The 20,790-nt window shown below is 47.6% G+C and overlaps 1 protein-coding gene across 4 annotated transcripts in view; it reads left to right on the top strand.

The window, feature by feature from the left end:
• ABCA2 (ATP binding cassette subfamily A member 2) overlaps positions 1-20,790 on the top strand; it is a 109,816-nt gene that overhangs the window by 47,772 nt on the left and 41,254 nt on the right. For all 4 annotated transcript variants that reach the window (XM_080990739.1, XM_080990738.1, XM_080990741.1 and 1 more), the window contains 14 exons: positions 500-667; positions 3,662-3,758; positions 5,397-5,570; positions 6,624-6,726; positions 7,874-7,988; positions 11,341-11,531; positions 12,920-13,070; positions 13,877-14,081; positions 14,869-15,033; positions 15,648-15,828; positions 16,780-16,992; positions 17,872-18,068; positions 19,068-19,250; positions 20,479-20,663. In XM_080990739.1, coding sequence (XP_080846865.1) covers positions 500-667; positions 3,662-3,758; positions 5,397-5,570; positions 6,624-6,726; positions 7,874-7,988; positions 11,341-11,531; positions 12,920-13,070; positions 13,877-14,081; positions 14,869-15,033; positions 15,648-15,828; positions 16,780-16,992; positions 17,872-18,068; positions 19,068-19,250; positions 20,479-20,663 — 2,328 coding nt within the window. The remainder of the gene's footprint in view (positions 1-499; positions 668-3,661; positions 3,759-5,396; positions 5,571-6,623; positions 6,727-7,873; positions 7,989-11,340; positions 11,532-12,919; positions 13,071-13,876; positions 14,082-14,868; positions 15,034-15,647; positions 15,829-16,779; positions 16,993-17,871; positions 18,069-19,067; positions 19,251-20,478; positions 20,664-20,790) is intronic.

Consider the following 20,790-nt stretch of genomic DNA (forward strand, 5'->3'; position numbering starts at 1 on the left):
CATAAGCCCCCTGGTCAACCAGTGAAGTTCTGTTCCTTGTGCTATCATTTCTAGAGACCAGGTTGTCCTCTGCTAGGAGCAGGGCCTCTTCTGCAGTGGCACCAGGACTAAAGGATCATCCCACAATGGCACGTGTGTTTATGTGCAAGCACCAAAGTCTAAGAAGCATGCTGCTCTGCATCTAGATCAGTGTTCTCCAACCTTGGGCCTCCAGCTGTTTTTGGACTACAATTCCCATCATCCTTGACCACTGGTCTTGCTAGCGACGGATGATGGGAGTTGTAGTCCAAAAACAGCTGGAGGCCCAAGGTTGGGGAACACTGATCTAGATCATACTTGTCCAGATGTTGTTGGGCAACAATTCCCACCACCCCATTGGCAGTGCTGGCTTGGGGCTGGTCTGAACTATAGCCCAACAGGGCCAGAGTGGCAAAGGCTGGCCTAGAGGTGGAAGCTCCTCATCACCCCTCTCCTTCCCATGTTTGTCCATTACCCGCAGATCGCTGCAGATCTTCGCAAGCACCCCGAAATCCTGAACGTGTCGGATGGTGACCTGCTTCACAACTTCTTGGACAGTAACTTCTCTTTGCCCAACGCCAGTGTGCTCCTGCAGCAGCTGGACACCATTGACAATGCAGCCTGTGGCTGGATTCAGTTCATGTCCAAGGTGAGTGTCCCTGCTGCCCTCTTGGGAGGAAAGAGAAACGGCAGGAACTCAAGGGGCTTGTGGAACCCACTTCTTCCAGATTCTGCTCTGGACCTTGAAGTTCTGCTTTACTGGAGCAGTACCTAAAAGTGTTAGAAACCAGGGGCTTTCAAGAGATAATTTTTAGGACTAAAATCTCACTTGCTTTTCATTTTTAAACTTTAACAAACTTACTTCTCAAAAATTACACGATTAAAAAACAACAACCTGGTGGCTGTTTATCCAGTACACAGACAAAGAGTCTACAAGACACACAGCACCTGCCACATTCCACAATAGATTATTGTGCTAACATCTTCACATCAGCAAATTCCAGGCTCTCTCCACCTCAGCACTCATACAAACTGTACTATCGTTATTTAGAATTGTAATATGCCTTCAGATTGGGCAAAAGGGTCGGCGGGTGGAACATTTGTCATTTTTCTCTTTTAAACATGTAACTCAAATGTACTTTTTTCTTTTTTTGCAACTGTAAAACTCAGCAGATATATTTCTTAAATTGTTTTTTAATACTATTAAATACCAGAAATGGAGCATTTATTTCTCCATTTTAAAAAAGAAGAGTGATTTTTTTTTTCTTTATCAAAGTGAGGGAGCATGCATACCATTCCTTACCAACATTGCAAAATCCATTGTTCCTGCCAGCATTCAAACAGGCTGGAACTGAAGAGATACTGGAAAGTTGGAAGAGCAGCTGAGTGGGGCTGAGGCAGTCAACCATAGAAATGTAGAATCGGAAGGTACCACTAGGGTCATCTAGTCCAACCCCCCTGCAATGCAGGAATCTTTCGCTCCACCCACAGCCCTGAGAGTCTTGCTGTACCAACTGAGCTATTCCACATACCTCAAGCTGGATCCATGTAGCCTGGTCCCCAGTTTCTCTTGCGCTGGCTACTCTCCAAGGCAGCCACACACCTGAGATTGTCACTTGTTAGGAAAACAGAGGTTCTACATTATAGAAGCCACTAGGAGATTTTCAAAAATGCTTAATACAGTGGTACCTCGGGTTAAGTACTTAATTCGTTCCGGAGGTCCGTTCTTAACCTGAAACTGTTCTTAACCTGTTCTTAACCCATCCTGGCTAATAAAAGCAAGCCGGGAAGGGCTGGGCGATGGGCTCTGCGGGGTGGTGAATGCTTCCCTCCGTGAGGGAGCCTTCCCAGATCCGCTGAAAGAGGCGGTCATTAAACCGCTTCTTAAAAAAACATCTTTAGACCCGGCCAGTATGGCCAACTATCGCCCAGTCTCAAATCTTCCATTCTTGGGCAAGGTGATTGAGCGAGTGGTTGCTGAACAACTCCAGGCACGCCTGGAGGATGCGGACCATTTGGATCCCTTTCAATCGGGATTCAGGCCTCATCATGGGACTGAAACTGCCTTGGTCGCGCTGGTTGATGATCTCCGGCGAGCTAGGGACAAAGGTGAGAGTTGTTTCCTGGTTCTGCTGGATCTCTCAGCGGCCTTTGATACAATCGACCATAACATCCTTCTGGACCGTCTAGAGGGGCTGGGAGCTGGGGGCACTGTTATACAGTGGTTTCGCTCCTTCCTCCTGGGCCGTGTTCAGAAAGTGGTGGTGGGGGATGAGTGTTCAGACCCCTGGGCCCTCACTTGTGGGGTGCCTCAGGGTTCCGTCCTCTCCCCCATGCTTTTAACATCTATATGAAGCCGCTGGGAGAGATCATCAGGGGGTTTGGCCTGGGTGTCCATCAATATGCAGATGATACCCAGCTCTACCTCTCTTTCAAATCAGAACCAGTGAAGGCGGTGAAGGTCCTGTGTGAGTGCCTGGAGGCGGTTGGAGGATGGATGGTGGCTAATGGATTGAAGTTGAATCCTGACAAGACAGAAGTACTGTTTTTGGGGGACAGGGGGCAGGCTAGTGTGGAGGACTCCCTGGTCCTGAATAGGGTAACTGCGCCCCTGAAGGACCAGGTGCGCAGCCTGGGAGTCATTTTGGACTCACAGCTGTCCATGGAGGCACAGATCAATTCTGTATCCAGGGCAGCTGTCTACCAACTTCACCTGGTACGCAGGCTGAGACCCTACCTGCCTGCAGACTGTCTCGCCAGAGTGGTGCATGCTCTAGTTATCTCCCGCTTGGACTACTGCAATGCGTTCTACGTGGGGCTACCTTTGAAGGTGACTCGGAAACTACAACTAATCCAGAACGCGGCAGCTAGACTGGTGACTGGGGACGGCCGCCGAGACCACATAACACCGGTCTTGAAAGACCTACATTGGCTCCCAGTACGTTTCCAAGCACAATTCAAAGTGCTGGTGTTGACCTTTAAAGCCCTAACGGCGTCTGCCCAGTATACCTGAAGGAGCGTCTCCACCCCCATCGTTCTGCCCGGACGCTGAGGTCCAGCACCGAGGGCCTTCTGGTGGTTCCCTCATTGCGAGAAGCAAAGCTACAGGGAACCAGGCAGAGGGCCTTCTCGGTAGTGGCGCCCGCCCTGTGGAATGCCCTCCCATCAGATGTCAAAGCGATAAACAACTACCTGACATTCAGAAGACATCTTAAGGCAGCCTTGTTCAGGGAAGTTTTTAATGTGTGATATTTTAATGTATTTTTGGTTTCTATGGAAGCCGCCCAGAGTGGCTGAGGAAACCCAGCCAGATGGGCGGGTACAAATAATAAATTATTATTATTATTATTATTATTATAACCTGAAGCACCACTTTAGCTAATGGGGCCTCCTGCTGCCACCGCGCCGCTGATGTGCAATTTCTGTTCTCATTCTGAAGCAAAGTTCTAAACCTGAGGTGCTATTTCTGGGTTAGTGGAGTCTGTAACCTGAAGCGTATGTAACCCAAGGTACCACTGTATATTGTTTATAAATGCTTTAAAATAAATAAACCCACGACAGAAACAGGGCTTAAGATGAGATGATGTCTGCAGTTCTAAGCTGCTTTCCCTGATGAAATCTCTCTCTTTTTTCCCACCACCAGGTCAGCGTGGACATCTTTAAGGGCTTTCCAGATGAGGAGAGCATTGTCAATTACACTCTCAATCAAGCCTACCAAGACAACGTCACTGTTTTTGCCAGTAAGCTTCCTTTTTTAAAAAAAAATTAAAAAAATTATTGATTTCCCAAAAATAACAAAAAGAAAATAACACCACAAACCAATTTTTGAACCATAATTTTCAGGTTGACTTCCCTCCACTCCCTCTCTTGGTTCTATTATTTAAACCTTGTTCATGCACGTCCATAAAACTTTATATTCCTAACAATCCAATTTTTAAACCTTATTCAACTTTTTACAAATGGGAGTTTTAAAAGTTACACTAATGTAGAAGTCTATACACAAAACTTGAAGAATATGCAGTAACCTTTACCCCTTCTTCTTGGGTTTCAAATTAGCTAATTTGTCCTGCATATCAATTATTTATTTTGCCAGTCTTCTTCTTCTCTGGTGGAGGTTTCTTCCTTCTTAGGAGCTAGCTGATCTTGGCCTGGGCCAGTAAACTTCCATCACCTCTGCATCTGTTCTGACAGGGCCCAGACTGGTGCTCTACTGCTTTTTACCTGACCTGCTACTCTGGAGGCAGCTCCCAGAACTGTATGGGTGTACTCTTGCACACATTACTCTTACTTTGTATAGTTGTGCAAAAAAAAAAATATTTTTTTTAATTGGACTTTGCATATTTTATACCTTCTTTGCTATCCTGAGTGAAACATGGATGACTCCCTCACCCCCAAAACTACTGCAAATATCTTTCACCCACCCCAACAGGCACACTTTCCATCTTATCGTTGGGACTAAAAATTAAGGGGTTAAGGGCTAGAGTCTTGATTTTTTTCTTGCAAAAACAATAAGTTCTGTGTCCAACACCATATTCTGTGTTTTTCCTCGGCTCCTGCAGAGATCACAAGCACTTGTTATGAAGCAACATTCACGCAGAATTTCAAGCCATTAGGACTAGAAACCTGACATTCTAAGCAATTTGCACCCTGGTCCAGTTGCTGGAAAACCACAGTGGGAGAGAGGGCTGTTGCACTCATGCCCTACAGGGATCCGGCTGGCCTCTGTGAGATACAGGTTGCTGTCTGAGATGGGCCTTTGGTCTGATGCAGCAGCCGGGCCCATCTCATGTACCATGCAGCCTAGGACCCACGTACCTACGGGACCGCCTCTCCTGATACGCCCCGCGGAGGACCTTAAGGTCCACAAATAACAACACTTTGGAGGTCCCGAGCCTCAAGGAGGTTAGACTGGTCTCAACTAGGGCCAGAGTCTTTTCAGTACTGGCCCCAACTTGGTGGAACGCTCTGTCACAAGAGACCAGGGCCCTGCGGGACTTGACATCTTTCCTCAGGGCCTGCAAGACAGAGCTGTTCCGCCTGGCCTTTGGTTTGGACTCGGTCTGACCCTTATGTTTCCCTCCCCTTATGGTCTTGATTTATTGGCTACTTTGAAATGAGGCTCCATTTTAAATTGCATTTTAACCTGTATTTTAAATAGGTTTTTTTCCCTCTCCCCCCCCCATTATGTTTTTACTGTGCTTTTATTGGTGTTAGCCACCCTGAGCCTGGCTCTGGCTGGGGAGGGCGGGGTAGAAATACAATTTTTTATTATTATAATTATATTAGTCTGGTCAGATGTATCACTGCTGGTTTTCGTGGCTCTTATTATGCATTCTTTTCTGTCCTGTCATCCCCGTCCACCCCCGCCCCCAATAAAGGTGTGATCTTCCAAACAAACAAGGATGGCACTCTCCCTCCTCACGTCATGTACAAGATCCGGCAAAATTCCAGCTTCACGGAAAAGACCAACGAGATCCGCCGTGCGTATTGGCGGCCTGGCCCAAACACCGGGGGCCGTTTCTACTTCCTTTACGGCTTTGTCTGGATCCAGGGTGAGCACATTCGCAGCCTCCCTATTTCCCGTTCCCATCCATCCTTGGGCCACAGACATGACCTGTTCTCTCCTCTGTCCTCTAGCAAGGCAGCTTCTCATTAGATCATATGCCCTGTGCATGCGGCTGCAAATTGATGGTGGCGATTTATATCTCACCCTTCCTCCCAGAGGGGGTCTCAGGGCAGCAAACCCATCACTGATAAAATATAGCTTAAGAACTTATTTATTTATTATTGCATTTATAGCCCACAATTTTCTCGTAGGGAGTTCAAGATGACGTACATAGGTATTCTTCCCCTCCTCGCAGCTAATAATTTCAGGGTTGCCAGGAGCAAACCTTTTGGACATCAAATGCCCGACTCAACACAGATTTTTTAGGTTTTTCCTGAATAATGAGTGTGACAGACTCACTTGGGAGGGCATTTCAGAAACAGGGAGCCACCACCAAGAAGGCCCTGCCATGGATCATTGGCAACCTGAAAACGCCCAGTGGCAGGACCACCAACAGGACCTCCGCTGCTGACTATAAATCAACAGGAGGGACTGGCTCACTGAAGCTTTGCTTTGTACTCTGCACCTTGAAGAGGCGGTCCACTTCTCTGGGCCAGCTGCACTGCAGACTGCCTTTGTCAGCAGCAGAAGTAACCACGGTGGAAATGGCAAAACAGAAAACACAAAATTTTTGGATGTGGTCAAGTTTATGTGATGGTTGGACCACAGCCTCAAGAGGCAAATGCAGAGGGTCAGGTGAAGCTACATTGGCCCCTTGACACCACCTGGTCCCAACTGAGCCCCTCCTTGCAATATTGCCCACTAGCCATCTGCAGTGGTGTGGCTGAAGAGCCAGCAGACCAGCAGCTCCAGCCCCCTGGCCAAGTGGCCACAATGGTGGTCTAGAGCAGAGCAAAGCCCTCTGGTCTTCCTGCCTGAATCCCCTGGGTGCCAGGACCTTTTCCATGTCTTAAGCATGGCTGGTATGAGGTGACAGCCGAGAGGTGCCGTGAGCAAAGTGGGTGACAGATATTTGGGGTCTTTCTCTCTCCCTCGCTAGATATGATGGAGCGAGCCATCATCAACACCTTCGTGGGCCACGATGTGGTTGAACCCGGAAACTACGTGCAGATGTTTCCATACCCGTGCTACACCCGCGATGAGTGAGTCCTTAGAAGTGTGTTTGTGTGTGAGCAAAAGAGACAGAGAAGTCCGTTTTGTTTTGTTTTGTGTTTATTCTGGCCTCTTAACAACTCTCCTGTGTTGTGATAGGTGCTCAGAAAGAGCCAAATCTCAAACTTCCCCCTTGCCATCCCATCAGAGATGGCTTTTTGGTCTTTCCAGGGCAGGGTGTGTGTGTCGGTGTGTGATCTCTGAATATTTGGTTCTGTATGTACAAGGGGAATGGTCCAGATCGCCCTCTATTGCCAGAAGGGCCAAAGCAAAGTTTGGGTCCAGTGGTTGAACAATAATGTTGGAAACAATGTCATAAATGTCTCATACTCTCGCTGTCAAGGTATGAGGGTCCCTCTCTTCTTACAGCACTGGGATGAAGTTGCAAGGGTGATGCTAGAGGTCCTCTTATCCTAAGGTCAAACTGCAGCCTGACCTTCTTCCTAACTTTGGGAGAAACTTTGAGTAGAGTCAGGAGGCTGTGTTGCCCTGAGGGCAGAGTCATAAGCTGCTTCTGCTAGCTTGACTATAGCTTTCCTGCCATTATTATTATTATTATTATTATTATTATTATTTATTACTATTACTATTATTACTATTATTAAACTGCCCTTCACCTTAAGGTCCCAGGGTGGGTTATAACACTAAAACGCAATATTAGAAACAGTTTAAAACAGCTCACAATCACCAAAATGAGGTAGGTTCTAAAAATATGCACCCTCAAATATCAAAGGCCAGGGTAAAGAGATGCAGCTTCAGCATTCTCCAGAAGCTGTGCAATGAAGGTTCCAGATGCACCTCCATGGAGTGAGAGTTCCACAGATTAGGAACTGCTACAGAGAAGACCGTCTCCTGACCTACCGCTACCCTCAAAATTCAGAGGAGAGTGCAAAAACCAAGAGGGCCCTTACTGCCAATCTTAGCACCTGAGGGGTCTGTAGGGAAGGAGGCAGAATTTCCTTGACCAACAGGATACCTTGAGGACCCTTTTCCTGCTTTTATGTGTCAGGCTTTACCAGCCTGGTGCCCTCCAAAAGTTTTGGACAGCAACTCCCAGTAGCCCCAGGGAAGCTGGAAGGCACCCAGTTGGGTAAACCTGTGGTAAGTTACTTTTCCCCTTCCTTTTCCTCCCTGCAGCTTTCTGTTCGTCATTGAGCACATGATGCCCCTCTGCATGGTCATCTCCTGGGTTTACTCAGTGGCAATGATGATTCAGCATATTGTGGCAGAGAAGGAGCACCGCTTGAAAGAGGTGAGCCACGGGGTTTGTCTCTCTGGTGGGTGGGCTGTGCCCTTTGCCAGGGCCTGGCCCCAATGGCAGCCATAGCGGCTGATATTGAGCTTACATGTTCAGAAGCAGTGTACCTTTGGCCACCAGATGCTGCGGGCAGTTGCCTTCACTCCCTCCTTGTGGTCTTCCAGGTGGCATCTGGCTGGCCAGTGTGGAAAGCAGCGTGCTAGGCTCAGTGAGTGTTTTGGTCTGATCCTGCTCAGCTGTTGTGTTATTTCCTATCTGCTCCAATATTAAAAAACATGTATAACATCCCCCTCCACAGGTATCATATAAATTATTGTTATCAATCCACATGTCCAGCATATAATGTCCCAGGACCAGCACAAAGGCTTTTCCTTATCCATCACAGATAGTTGTTCCGAGAGAAGAATATAATTCAAGATGTACTCTTCAGGATAGCGTTTTCTTCAAAGATGCTTGGGAGAGTTTATACAGTTTCATTTGTATATTGAATAAATGGCCACTATATTGCTTAAAACCTGTCCATATTTTCCCATTTCATGAATCACTTCTAAGCTATGAGTTATTTTCTCATCAATAGCCAATCTTATTTAGGCATTCAATAAACACATCAGGGGCTGAGAAATCCACAGGGCACAAAATTACTTTGGATGCTTCTGAGGAAACCAGTCCCCAAAATGCTTGTTTTCGTGTGGACACAGGTTAAACTGCATCAGATCCCCACAGTTGGCTTTAGCCAAAGTGGACTTGCTTCCTTTTGGCTTCCATCAGGGATGCAGAAGAATAGATAACAACTCCCAAATTAGCCAGTACCAGCCTTGGCTGACCGAGCAAATGGAATCCCCTGCCCTCCCTCCCGCTCCCCCGACTGAGTTTCCAGGCCTGGTTCCTGGCCCTAAAATCATTCTGATCATCTCTGTCTTTCTCTCTGACCTATTCTTCAGCACCATGCCCACCTCTCTACCAGGACCCTTGCCTGCAAGAATGTCGCAGCCTGTGCCAAAACCCACCTGCAAGCAGCTTCTCTGTTCCTTATCCTGGGTGTTAGCAATACCACTCTCTTGGGCAGTTGCTTATCCTTAGATAACACCTAAGTTTAAAAGATTGCAAGAAAGAGGAAGAAGAGAGGGCATAAAATTTTAGGCCGATTCCTTAATAAAGGAGGATCTGTTGTTAAGTACTTTTGTGGTGGTGGTGGTGGTGTTGTTGTTAAATCATTTTTATTAGTTTTCCAATAAAAACATCCAGTTAACATATCAAATCGTAATCCAATTAAAGTAAAAAACTAAATTAAAAAAGACCAAATTATCATTCAAATTATAATTATTAATTTTTCAGGGCTTCCCATAGTCTGGACCTTGAAGCATATCACCAAATCTCAATCCTGCCTCTCCTCATTGTTTCCATGTTTTCCACATCTCGATTTTAACGCTTTAAAGTTCTCCGTCTCTATGATTCTCAATCATGTCAGACACCATATATCCTTTCATCCATCGAGTACAGCTTTATTTGTATATATATATATATTCAACTGTCTTTTTGCCAGCTCCATTCCAATCCAGGCTGTTATCCAACTCTGTTATCTAAAGTTTCTGAAGTTTGATGACGCAGCAACTCCCAAATCTTTAATCCTTCCAATCCGGGCTGTTGTCCAAACCTCCTTTTGAGCTTTAATGTTAACATGAAAGTGGTTTTCTCATAAGGATGTGTTTTTTAAAAGAAAGAAAAAAAGAAATCCTGCAACTTAAGACAGCAGAATAAATAGCACCATCTAAACAGACCTGTGAAATTGTGGAAGCCTTGGGCTACAGAGAGACAGTAGTAGGTTGTTGCTTTTCCCAGGGGCAGTTTGGAAGGATTGCTCTTTGCAGTATGGGCCCTCCTCCCACTGTTGTCTCTGGAGAAGCATATTTGGCAGGACTCTCATCTTCTGAACCAGGGAGGGCAGGTACCAGGGGTTCTTCAGCATCTTCCTTCATCCCTGACCATTGGCCATGCATGCAGGGGGTGGGGATGGGAGCCCAACAGCAGCTGATGGGCCTCAGAAATCCTGCGCCCCTGTTTTCAAGCCACTGTCAGTGCCCCCAAATAACTCTTGGAGCAGTAAGTTCAAGCAGGTTCTATTTTTTTATATGTCCTATTTTTATGGCAAATGCCAACTCAGCTGTGCTCCAGCAGAACATCCCGTCTCCTGCTAACGAACTGCTGAGCTCAGCCACTGGAAGAGAAAATTAGGTGAGATCAAGAAGGGGGAGGTGGCAGACACGGACGCAGGTGGTCAGTATAACAAATGGTAGGTTAATGGCCTAGATTAGGATTTTTAGACAGCATTTCCCTTGGGATGGCAGAGCAAGACTGAGCTGCGAATGCAATGCTGTGGCTTACAAATCTTGCCTCCTCCTGACTGAGAAAGTCAGGGATGCCTGGTGGTGGTGATAGCAGCACTCAGCACTTGCTTCACAGATGTTACATGTCTGTTCCTGCAGCAGCCCTGGTCAGTATTACTATTCCCATATTACCTATCTGGGGGACTGAGGTTAAACAGAGCTGCTAGCCTAAGTGTGGCGCTGCCTCCTTCGTGAGGAGAGAGTCTTCCTTCTTCAAATGCCCTCATGTGCCACCTACTCTAATCTCACTTCGGCATCCAGCAAAAACCTTCTTATTCTCCTAGGCTTTAAAACAACCAAGCAAACAAAACTACTTAAAGCCACCATGGGAGTTGCGTGTTTATCTGTTGTGCGGTTATTTATCATCTTTTTCTTGCTGTTTTTCTGTTTCTTAAGTCTCTTTATTACATATAACTGTAATAAATGAATAGTTATATGATATATCTCAACTCTCTTCCAAGGAGTTCAAGGTGGCATACAAGGTTCTGTCCCCATATTATCTTCACAGCAACTCTGTGAAGTAGATTAGGCTGATGAGAGAGTGATTGGCTCAGGGTCACCCAGCAAACTTCAAGATTAAGCAGGAATTTGAATCCTGGTCTGCCAGGTCCTAATCCCAACCCTCTTAACCACTCACACCATCCAGGTTGATTTGGAATCAGCGCTCCCTGGTGGTGAATATACATGCCTGCTGCCACATAACTGGAAGGTGCAGAAAGTGGCATGCAAGAATTAGAATGCCTAAGCAGAATAATAAAGTAAAAATCCAAATTATAATAAATTCAGTTAAATACCAATATTGCAAAAAATAACTGCTCTGGTATTGCACACATATTGTGTGTGCGCAGTACATGCTGTTTTTCACTGAACAGGAAAGGAAGATAAATGGTGGCCGTGGCTCCTATCTAGGGGCCATTGGAGCTGCCCTCTGGGGCTGACGCTGTTACCTTTCTTCCTCACAGGTGATGAAAATGATGGGGCTGAACAACGCGGTTCATTGGGTGGCCTGGTTTATCACAGGGTTTGTCCAGCTTTCCATCTCAGTCACGGCGCTGACTGCCATTCTCAAGTACGGGAAGGTTCTGATGCACAGTGACGTCTTCATAATTTGGCTCTTCCTTGCCATCTATGCTGTGGCCACCATCATGTTCTGGTGAGTTAAGGGAGGGAAGGAAAGCAGAGGCGGAGGGTGAAAAATAGATTTGAACAGGAGGCTTCCTGATTCACAGTTGTGTTTCTCAAGTGGGCAATGGGACATGACCAGGCGGGTCGTTTTCTACCACTTGCTTGAAGGAGGCCGAAAAATGACCAGATGTGGGCTCCTCCCCTACCTTGGGGGCTCAGATCGTTTTTCTGCCTCGCTTGATGCTGGACGTGTTTCTTCTACCACTCTTCTGGCCTTAATAATAAAAATCCCTATGCATTTAAAAACTAGCAGATTAGGGAGAAGGTGATATGCCAGTTTTCTATAGGCAGGTGTGGTTTTTCTTATGAGGTATGAAGAAACTTTTAGGCATGAAAGTCCCATGCACAGTCAAAAAGTGATGTGGTCCAGGCATCTCAATAAGAACGAGGCCCCTCCCAGCACGCCACACTTGTTCTCAACCCTGTAACCCTGGTGAGGCTGATCAGGGCTGCTGATAGTTTAAGAAACTATGCTTCAGAGATCTTCATACAGCCCTTTGACATAATATGTGAATATGTGTGTATATATTCTCTTTCTTTCTCTCTCTCTCTCTCTCTCTCTCTCTCTCTGTGTGTGTGTGTGTGTGTGTATACGTACACACACACACACAATTTGCACAAGTAACTTTTAAATTTTAAATTTTAATTGCACAAATTTATCCATGTCTTGCATTCACCCCATGAGTTTGTTACGTCCCGGCGTGGCCACTATGGAGAGACAGGGCTGGTGCCTCAAGTGGGTGACAGGAGCTCCAGGATTTCAGCTAGGCAACTCCAGTCAGGCCCCTTAACCTGGGCATGCAGGTGGAGAGTCCCTTTCTGCTGTCTTGGGCATCATTTCTAAAAGTAGAATCAATGGCATCTTCCTTGGGACATCTCAGAGGAGTACCTAGGCTCCCTCGCACCCTTGGCAATGAGATATATCAGCACCCCCCACCTTGCTCCTTCGCCAGAGGGGCCTGCATGTGTCGCCCACCCACCCAGAGCAGCAGAGGATTGGCCCAGGGAGTGCGTGGACATTCAGGTGGGCTGACTCCTGGCCACACCGAGCCAGAGGGGAGAGGCATGATTTCCCAGGACCAACCTGACCAAGCCATAGTTATGCCCCTGGGGCACATGATGAGATCCAGCAAATGCCCAGCCTCACTTCCTTTTGAGGCCAGCCTCAGCAATCTCAGGTGCTCTGCTGTGCCACGCAGGGTGCTGGAACAGGGGCGCAGCTTTGCCGCCCGTTCGGATGGCTTGGCTCAGCTTCTGTGGCTGGTGAACCATCCCTGAGACTGTTCGCGTGCCATTTCCCCCCTTCAGTGGGAGAATGCAGATTTGTGTTGCATGCCCATCTCTTTCTTCCCTCAGCTTCCTGGTGTCAGTACTGTATTCCAAAGCCAAGCTGGCTTCGGCCTGTGGCGGCATCATCTACTTTCTCAGCTACGTCCCTTACATGTACGTCGCCATCCGGGAAGAGGTGGCGCATGACAAGATTACCGCATTTGAGAAGTGCATTGCTGTGAGTAGCTGATGTGGTAGCCTCCCAGATGGGGGGGGGGTGGCGATGGTGATAGCATCTGTGGTCATGTAACTTGCTGGCAGGCAACCAGGGGAAGGGAAAGTGAGGCACACATATTTATGCCTGACAGCCCCATATGTTCTGAGAATGCCTTTCTAGTTGCTGGCTAGATTCGCAGGCCATTGTTTGCTATGCAGGACATCTTCCAATTCAGACAATTTTTGGGGGGGGGGGGGAGTATACAGGTGTTTGTTCCTGGTCAGCTTCCTTGTTTCTTAAGGAATTACTGTCCTGTTTTCCAAACCTGACCTTCAATCAGATTTTGATGCTGGCCCCAGTTATTTTGTTTCTTGAGAACAGCTTTGCCATCATATTCTTTTTAATTGGTTTTCTAACTCTTACAATGGTGAGATTGAAATCTCTGTGGCAACTGCTGCTGAAACCTGCTGAAGAGTGGGACTGATCTGTATTTCCAAAAATTCCAGGCCAGGGTGGACTTCAGTGACCTCTTCACTCCCTCTCCAGAAGCATAAAGAGGAGGATTAATTATGCAGACATGTGCATGATTTATGCTGGCTTCCACATTTCAGTTTTCAGTGCTGGTGCAGAATTCTGACTATAGCGTGGGTGCAGCCTAGCACATCATATATCCTGGCTTAGCGGATGCCCCCTAACTCATTAATTGTTGTGAGTTACTATGAGCTCCATTTAGTTGTTGGGAAAGCAGCATGTAAATATTTAATCCAATAAAACCCTGCAGCATCTCTTTGTCTCTTCTCCCTCTTCCCTCCCCTGTTCTCCTCCAGTCTCTGATGTCCACCACTGCCTTTGGTCTGGGCTCTAAGTACTTCGCCCTCTACGAGGTGGCTGGTGTGGGCATCCAGTGGCACACCTTCAGCCAGTCGCCCGTGGAGGGGGATGACTTCAACCTTCTCCTTTCCATGATGATGTTGATCATTGACGCCGTAGTGTATGGGGTGCTGACATGGTACATTGAGGCTGTGCACCCAGGTATGTGCGGGGATTAGGGGTGGGGAGACCCGGTTTTGCTGGGTTGCCCAGTCTCCTGCTGAGAGGAGGGTTGAGATCTGTCAGTCTCCTAATGCAACTGACTTAGGCTAACGTACAGGCTCACTTTCCAATCTTCCTCTGTTCATCCCGTTTTATTGCATTTGCCCTCCACCATTTCCCCCCCAAGGAGCTCAAAAAGGTGTGCTTGGGCCCCGCCCTCCCATTTTTCCCCCACACAACAATCCTGTGAGGTAGGTTAAAGGTAAAGGGACCCCTGACCATTAGGTCCAGTCGTGGCCAACTCTGGGGTTGTGGCGCTCATCTCGCTTTATTGGCCAAGAGACCCGGCGTACAGCTTCTGAGTCATGTGGCCAGCATGACTAAGCCGCTTCTGGCGAACCAGAGCAGCGCACGGAAATGCCATTTACCTTCCCGCTGGAGCAGTACCTATTTATCTACTTGCACTTGGACGTGCTTTCGAACTGCTAGGTGGGCAGGAGCAGGGACCGAGAAACGGGAGCTCACCCCGTTGCAGGGATTTGAACCACCGACCTTCTGATCAGCAAGCCCTAGGCTCTGTGGTTTAACCCACAGCGCCACCCGCGTCCCATGTGAGGTAGGTTAGGCTGACCCAAAATCACCCAGTGAGGTTCACAGCTGAGAGGGGGTTTGAACCTGGTTCTTCTCCAGTCCTATTCTGGTCACATCTCCATATCATTCTGCAGCACACAGTTTCTGCCCCAATCCTAGCTCCAGTTTCATGCCAATTCTTCTTCCTTCCCTATAGGAATGTATGGACTTCCCAGGCCCTGGTACTTCCCCTTTCAGAAATCCTACTGGCTGGGAAATGGGCGCACAGAGACATGGGAGTGGACATGGCCCTGGTCACGAACCACCCGCCTGAGCGTCATGGAGGAAGACCAAGCTTGTGCCATGGAGAACAGGAGGCTGGGTGAGACAGAGAAGCAGAACTGCCCCATTGGATGTCTGGGGACAGCGTGGAAACATAGAATACAGTACAATCACAACCTCAGCTTATGCAATTTAACTTGCATGGTTGAAGGCCCATCAGCTGACATTTCACAAGCCAAATGTGTGCAGAGAACTTAAAAACCATTTCCATCCTAGGGAAACCTGGCACTAAAGAGCTCTTAAGCTCTCCACCTTGCTTATAAAGCAAGGTCCTCTCAGCACACCAGTTCTGGAAGATTTTACAGAAAATCGGATCTCACAAGAGCCCATGTGTTGAGTGGGCCTTGCCCAAAAAAGCAAAGTGGAGAGCTCAAAAGCTTCAAAAAGTAAGGATGCTCGCTCAGGGGTGGTTCCAGGGCAGGGGGCTTTGAGTATATGTGTTTTTCAATATACATATCATCCCTGAAACATAACCCCCGCATAAAATGTGATCGTACTGTACCAGCATCTTCATAGGCTAGTATTTTTTATTTTTTTTTGGTAGTTTCTATTTGCAAGCTTGCAACTCATGTTGGGATGGTCTTAGCACTCTGTGTTTTGCGGCATGTTGGCTAGTAACCAGCACACACACCAACGTTTTGGCTTTGCATGCAGACGAGACTCGTGGCATTGAGGAGGAGCCGACCCACCTTCCACTGGTGGTTTGTGTGGACAAACTGACCAAGATCTACAAGACAGACAAGAAGTTGGCTTTGAACAAGCTGAGCCTCTACCTCTACGAGAACCAGGTGGTCTCTTTCCTGGGCCACAACGGAGCTGGCAAGACCACAACCATGTAAGTGAGTCAGCTTGGGTTTTGGTGGGCACCAAAATCACAAAACTGCAGGATGGCAGGGGCCGAGCGGCGGGGAGGAAACTGCCCCAATTATCTTTCTCCTCCAGAGACCCTTCACCAGCGTGGCTCATCTCTGTCCCTTGGCCTCCCTCTTCTCCTGCTTCAGCTTCTGCCTCTGATTCTGGACTCCTCTCTGCCACAGACTCTCACCTCTCACTAAACCCTGTTACCCCTTCAGCTTCCAATACTTGCCCTTCCCTCTTTTTTCTCCCTGTGACCACTCATTGTTGTCCTACCACCAATCCCTGGGCTCTAAGCCTTCCTCTGGTGGTTCCCCAGCTGTTTCCTGTTAGGGAATCATTCTGCCAGAAACAAGTAGAAAGGGTTCCAGAGTTTTCCTCTACATATGGGAGTGGCACTCTGAGCCTAATTAGCATCAGCTGGAAGTGCCAATAAGAAGAAGACCACTCAGCTTCGTTTTTGCAGACGCCTGATGGCAGATGTCTGACGAAAGAGTTTATTTTAACCCTCGAAAATATCTTTGCTACCATAATGCTTGTACCCGGTCTGGGAATAACAGCTCTTGACCAAGACTTCACAGAGTTTGTGAGTCATCTTTAGAACAACTTTTGTTATTGTCCACTGCTTCCGGGAAGATTCCGGGAAGTTTATCTAAGTGCATCTAACCAGTCCATGACATGCAAATACCAATAATAACAACAATATTAACAGCAGTAGCCCTTTCCAGTCACCTCCCAAAGGCCTGTTGAAATAAAAAGGTCTTCACCTGCCGGCAGAAAGACAGCAAGGAGAGAGCCAGCCTAATTTATCAAATACAATGAAATGAAATGAAATGAAATGAATCGCCTTGTGGCCTCTTTTCTTTGCCCCTGTGTTGATGGGCAGTAGGTGGGTGTGGCTTATGACGTCTCTCCCTCCCTTCCCTCTTAGGTCCATCCTGACAGGCCTCTTCCCTCCAACCTCTGGCTCGGCTACCATTTACGGCCACGACATCCGGACGGAGATGGATGAGATCCGGAAGAACCTGGGCATGTGCCCGCAGCACAACGTGCTTTTTGATAAGCTGACTGTGGAGGAGCACCTGTGGTTCTACTCGCAGCTCAAGGGCATGGCAGAAGAGGAGATACGCAAGGAGATGGACAAGTAGGCAGGCTCAGCCCATCCCTCTCCTCCGCACCAGACACTTCCTCTGCCGTCAACAGACCATTATAACATTTTATAGCAATTAATATTTAATAAAAATTACACATTAATTCAACTAAAAATGATAATAATGCTAAGCAGTGTGTGTGTGTGTGTGTGTGTGTGTGGCAATCATGGATGGTCTAATGATAATGGCTGTATCCAAAAACATTGCCACTTGCTCTGGGATTGGCTAATTGCAGCAGAGCGAGCCTAAGAGATTCAGCAGAGCAGTAAGGGAGGGAGTGTGTAATGGGATATATATATATAGACCTTAGAATTCCTATAACAGACTAGATGACCCTTGGGATCCCTTCCAACTCTGCAGTTCTATGATTCTATCTCATGTATAGCAATCGACCTTGGCAGGGGAGGGAACCCCAATGGCTGGCAGGGGCAATGTCACATGGCTATGTAGATTGGGGTTGAAGACCTGCACATGGACCCAGAATTCAGAAATGGTGTGCACATGGTTAACCTCATCCTCAGGTTTCCAATAGTATTATTTGTACAACCCCAGACATTAATCCTGCCTCCCCCAACCCAGTGCCCTTGATGACGACGCAGATGTTTTGGCGTGCCATTCCCACCAGCCAGTTAGCGTGGCCATTTTGTAGTCTGAAACACCAGGTTAAGGGGCGGGGAGACACAAACCAGGTTGGGGTAGGCGCAATTAATCATACTTTGGGCTGGAGAGAGGGGAGGCCAGTGTTTGGGAGAGGGTCAAAGGGAATGCTATCCTCCTCTCATCCCTTTGTGGAGGAGCCCACAAAGTTCTAGGGTGGGACTTGGCCACTTTGGAAGACTAAACCACCCACCCATGTCATTGTGTTCCTCCAGGATGATTGAAGACCTGGAACTGACCCACAAGTGCCACTCCCTGGTGCAGACGCTGTCAGGAGGGATGAAGAGGAAGCTGTCGGTGGCCATCGCCTTTGTCGGAGGGTCCCGGGCTGTCATCTTGGACGAGCCCACTGCTGGCGTGGACCCCTATGCACGGAGAGCTATTTGGGACCTCATCCTCAAATACAAACAAGGTAAGCGAGATAAATGGGTGCTGCCTCACTCTGGTGGGGCTTGATAGGGTGCACCAGCTACCAACCCACATCGTTTAAAGCCCTATGCGGCCTAGGACCCACATACCTACAGGAGCGCCTCTCCTGGTACGCCCCACGGAGGACCTTAAGGTCCACAAATGACAACACTTTGGTGGTCCCAAGTCACAAGGTGGTTAGATTGGTTTCAACTAGGGCCGGGGCCTTTTCAGTACTGGCCCCGACTTGGTGGAACGCTCTGTCACAAGAGACCAGGGTCCTGCAGGACTTGACATCTTTCCACAGGGCCTGCAAGATAGTTGTTCTGCCTGGCCTTTGGTTTGGACTCAGTCTGACCCTTATGTTTGCCTCCCCTTACGGTTTTGATCCATGGGCTACTTTTAAAGTGAGGCTGCATTTTAAATTGCATTTTAACCTGTATTTTAAATTGTTTTGTTTTCCCCATCCCCCATTAGGTTTTTATTGTAATTTTACTGGTGTTAGCCACCCTGAGCCCGGCTCTGGCCAGGGAGGGCGGGGTATAAATAAAAATTATTATTATTATTATTATTATTATTATTATTATTATTTTGCCTTCCCTTGTTTCAGTTCAGCTGACCTTTCTGGAATTGGGGGGGGGGGGGGGAGCCAACACTGCAAAGCGGCTTGGCACTGCTTTAAATGCACAGTGTGAATGTGAGCCTTGGGGTGGACAACTAGTTCATCTTTGTGTCAATAAGGATCTTAGAGTCAATCTTAGAGTTGGAAGGGGCCTGAGGGTCATCAACCCTGTGCAATTTAGGACGCTCAGCTAAAACATCCCTGACAGATGGCCGTCCAGCCTCTGCTTAAAAATCTCCAGTGAAGGTGAGTGCATGATGCAGAGGATTCTTTCCCCAGAACATTGTGGTTAAGTAATGTGTCCTTTTGTGAGGGGCTGTTGCCCTGTCCTTCGTGCCTCTGTGACAGCCCCTTTACCTAACCCTCACCCTTTTCCCACAGGAAGGACTATCCTCCTGTCCACGCACCACATGGATGAGGCTGACCTCCTGGGTGACCGCATCGCTATCATCTCTCATGGGAAGCTGAAATGCTGTGGGTCCCCCCTCTTTCTGAAGAGCACCTACGGTGACGGGTACAAGCTTACCGTCGTTAAGAAGCAGTCGGACGCCCGAGCCAATGCTGGTCAGTGTTGGGCGTCGTGGTTTCAGGGGCTCCAGGACCAGACAACTGTTCTTTGTTTAAAGAGCAATTTGACTCTGACCACCCTTGTTTGTTTGTGCTCAGTTTCTAATACTCTGGTGCAGACTGCCCCTGTACATGGAGGTTCCATATAGCGGTTTGCATTAGTGGTTGTTGATAAGCTCCTCCTCCTCCTCATCTTCCTGTCCCATATCTTTGTCTAGTTTCCACTTAAAGCCACCTTAAATTTAGGTCTTTATTGGACCACGCAAATCCCATAAGGCTTTTCTGTGTTGTGTGAGGAAGTACTTGTTTTTATCTTTCCTGGTTTTATATGCCATCAGTTTTTTATTGGGTGACACTCCACAACTGTTCTGGGCCCACCAACCCATACTTGGTGGAAAGCCATACTTGGGATGGTTAACTATCCCTAAATATAGGAAGCCTTCCTCTTTGGCCAGGTTTAATTGATTATATGGAAGATGCAGTTAAAAACCCAATGGCTGCTGCCCTTGTGACAACTAGCATGTCCATTTCTACTGTAGTTTCTGTCGAGGGGCTAGGAAAGGCCTAATACATCCCATCAAACACTCCCTCCCTTGCTGCTCTGCTGAGTCTCTTATGGTCACTCTGCTTCAGTGTCAACCACAGTGCAGGTGACAATGTTTTTTGATACAGCCGTTCTCATTAGAGAAAGTGAATAGAGAGGTTTTCTCCCTCCTTCATGACACTAGAACTTGCGGGCATCACGTGAGGTTGAATGTTGGACCATTCATGTTGGAGGAAAGTACTTATTCATGCAGCACATTGTTATAAACTGTGGAACTTCCCTCCTGCAGGGGACAGTGATGGCCACCAACTTGGATGGCTTTAAAAGAGAATTGGACGAATTCATGGAGGAGAGCAATGTTATGAATGACTACTAGCCACAATGGCTTTGCTCTGCTTCTATGGTTTGAGGCAATAAATGATTCTGAATCTGAGGGCTCTTGTGCTCACGTTTTGCTCGCGGGTTTCCCATTGAAGAATCTGCTTGACCACCATGAAAACAGGATGCTGGACTAGATGTGCCACTGGCCAGATCCAACAGGCTATTCTTACGTCCTTACGTGCTTATGATATGCATATGTGTATTTTTGTTAATGTTCCTGGTTGTAAACTGATATAAGGTGACAGCAAATAAATAATTAATCTTTTTCTCCTTCTCCCCCGCCCCCTCCTCTTTGTTTAGACTCTGGGCAGACCCACAGCTCTCCCTGCCAGTCTTCCATCAGCCCTTGCTCCGAAGCACGAGTCACACAGTTCATCAAGAAGTATGTTGCTTCCTGCCTCCTCATCTCTAACACCAACACAGAGCTCTCCTACATCCTCCCCAGTGAAGCAGTCAAGAAGGGCTGTTTCGAAAGGCTCTTCCAGGTACCAGGCAGTTGGTGAATAAACAAAAGGGGGGTGGACAGGACTGGTTGTCTGGCATCCATCTGTCTCATGAGACAATGGAGGAGTGCGCCTTTGGGGGTGAAGTCAAACTGTTGAAGAGTTACAG

Source organism: Podarcis pityusensis (genome assembly GCF_964106645.2).
Source record: "Podarcis pityusensis genome assembly, chromosome: Z".
Taxonomy (NCBI): Eukaryota; Metazoa; Chordata; class Lepidosauria; order Squamata; family Lacertidae; genus Podarcis; species Podarcis pityusensis.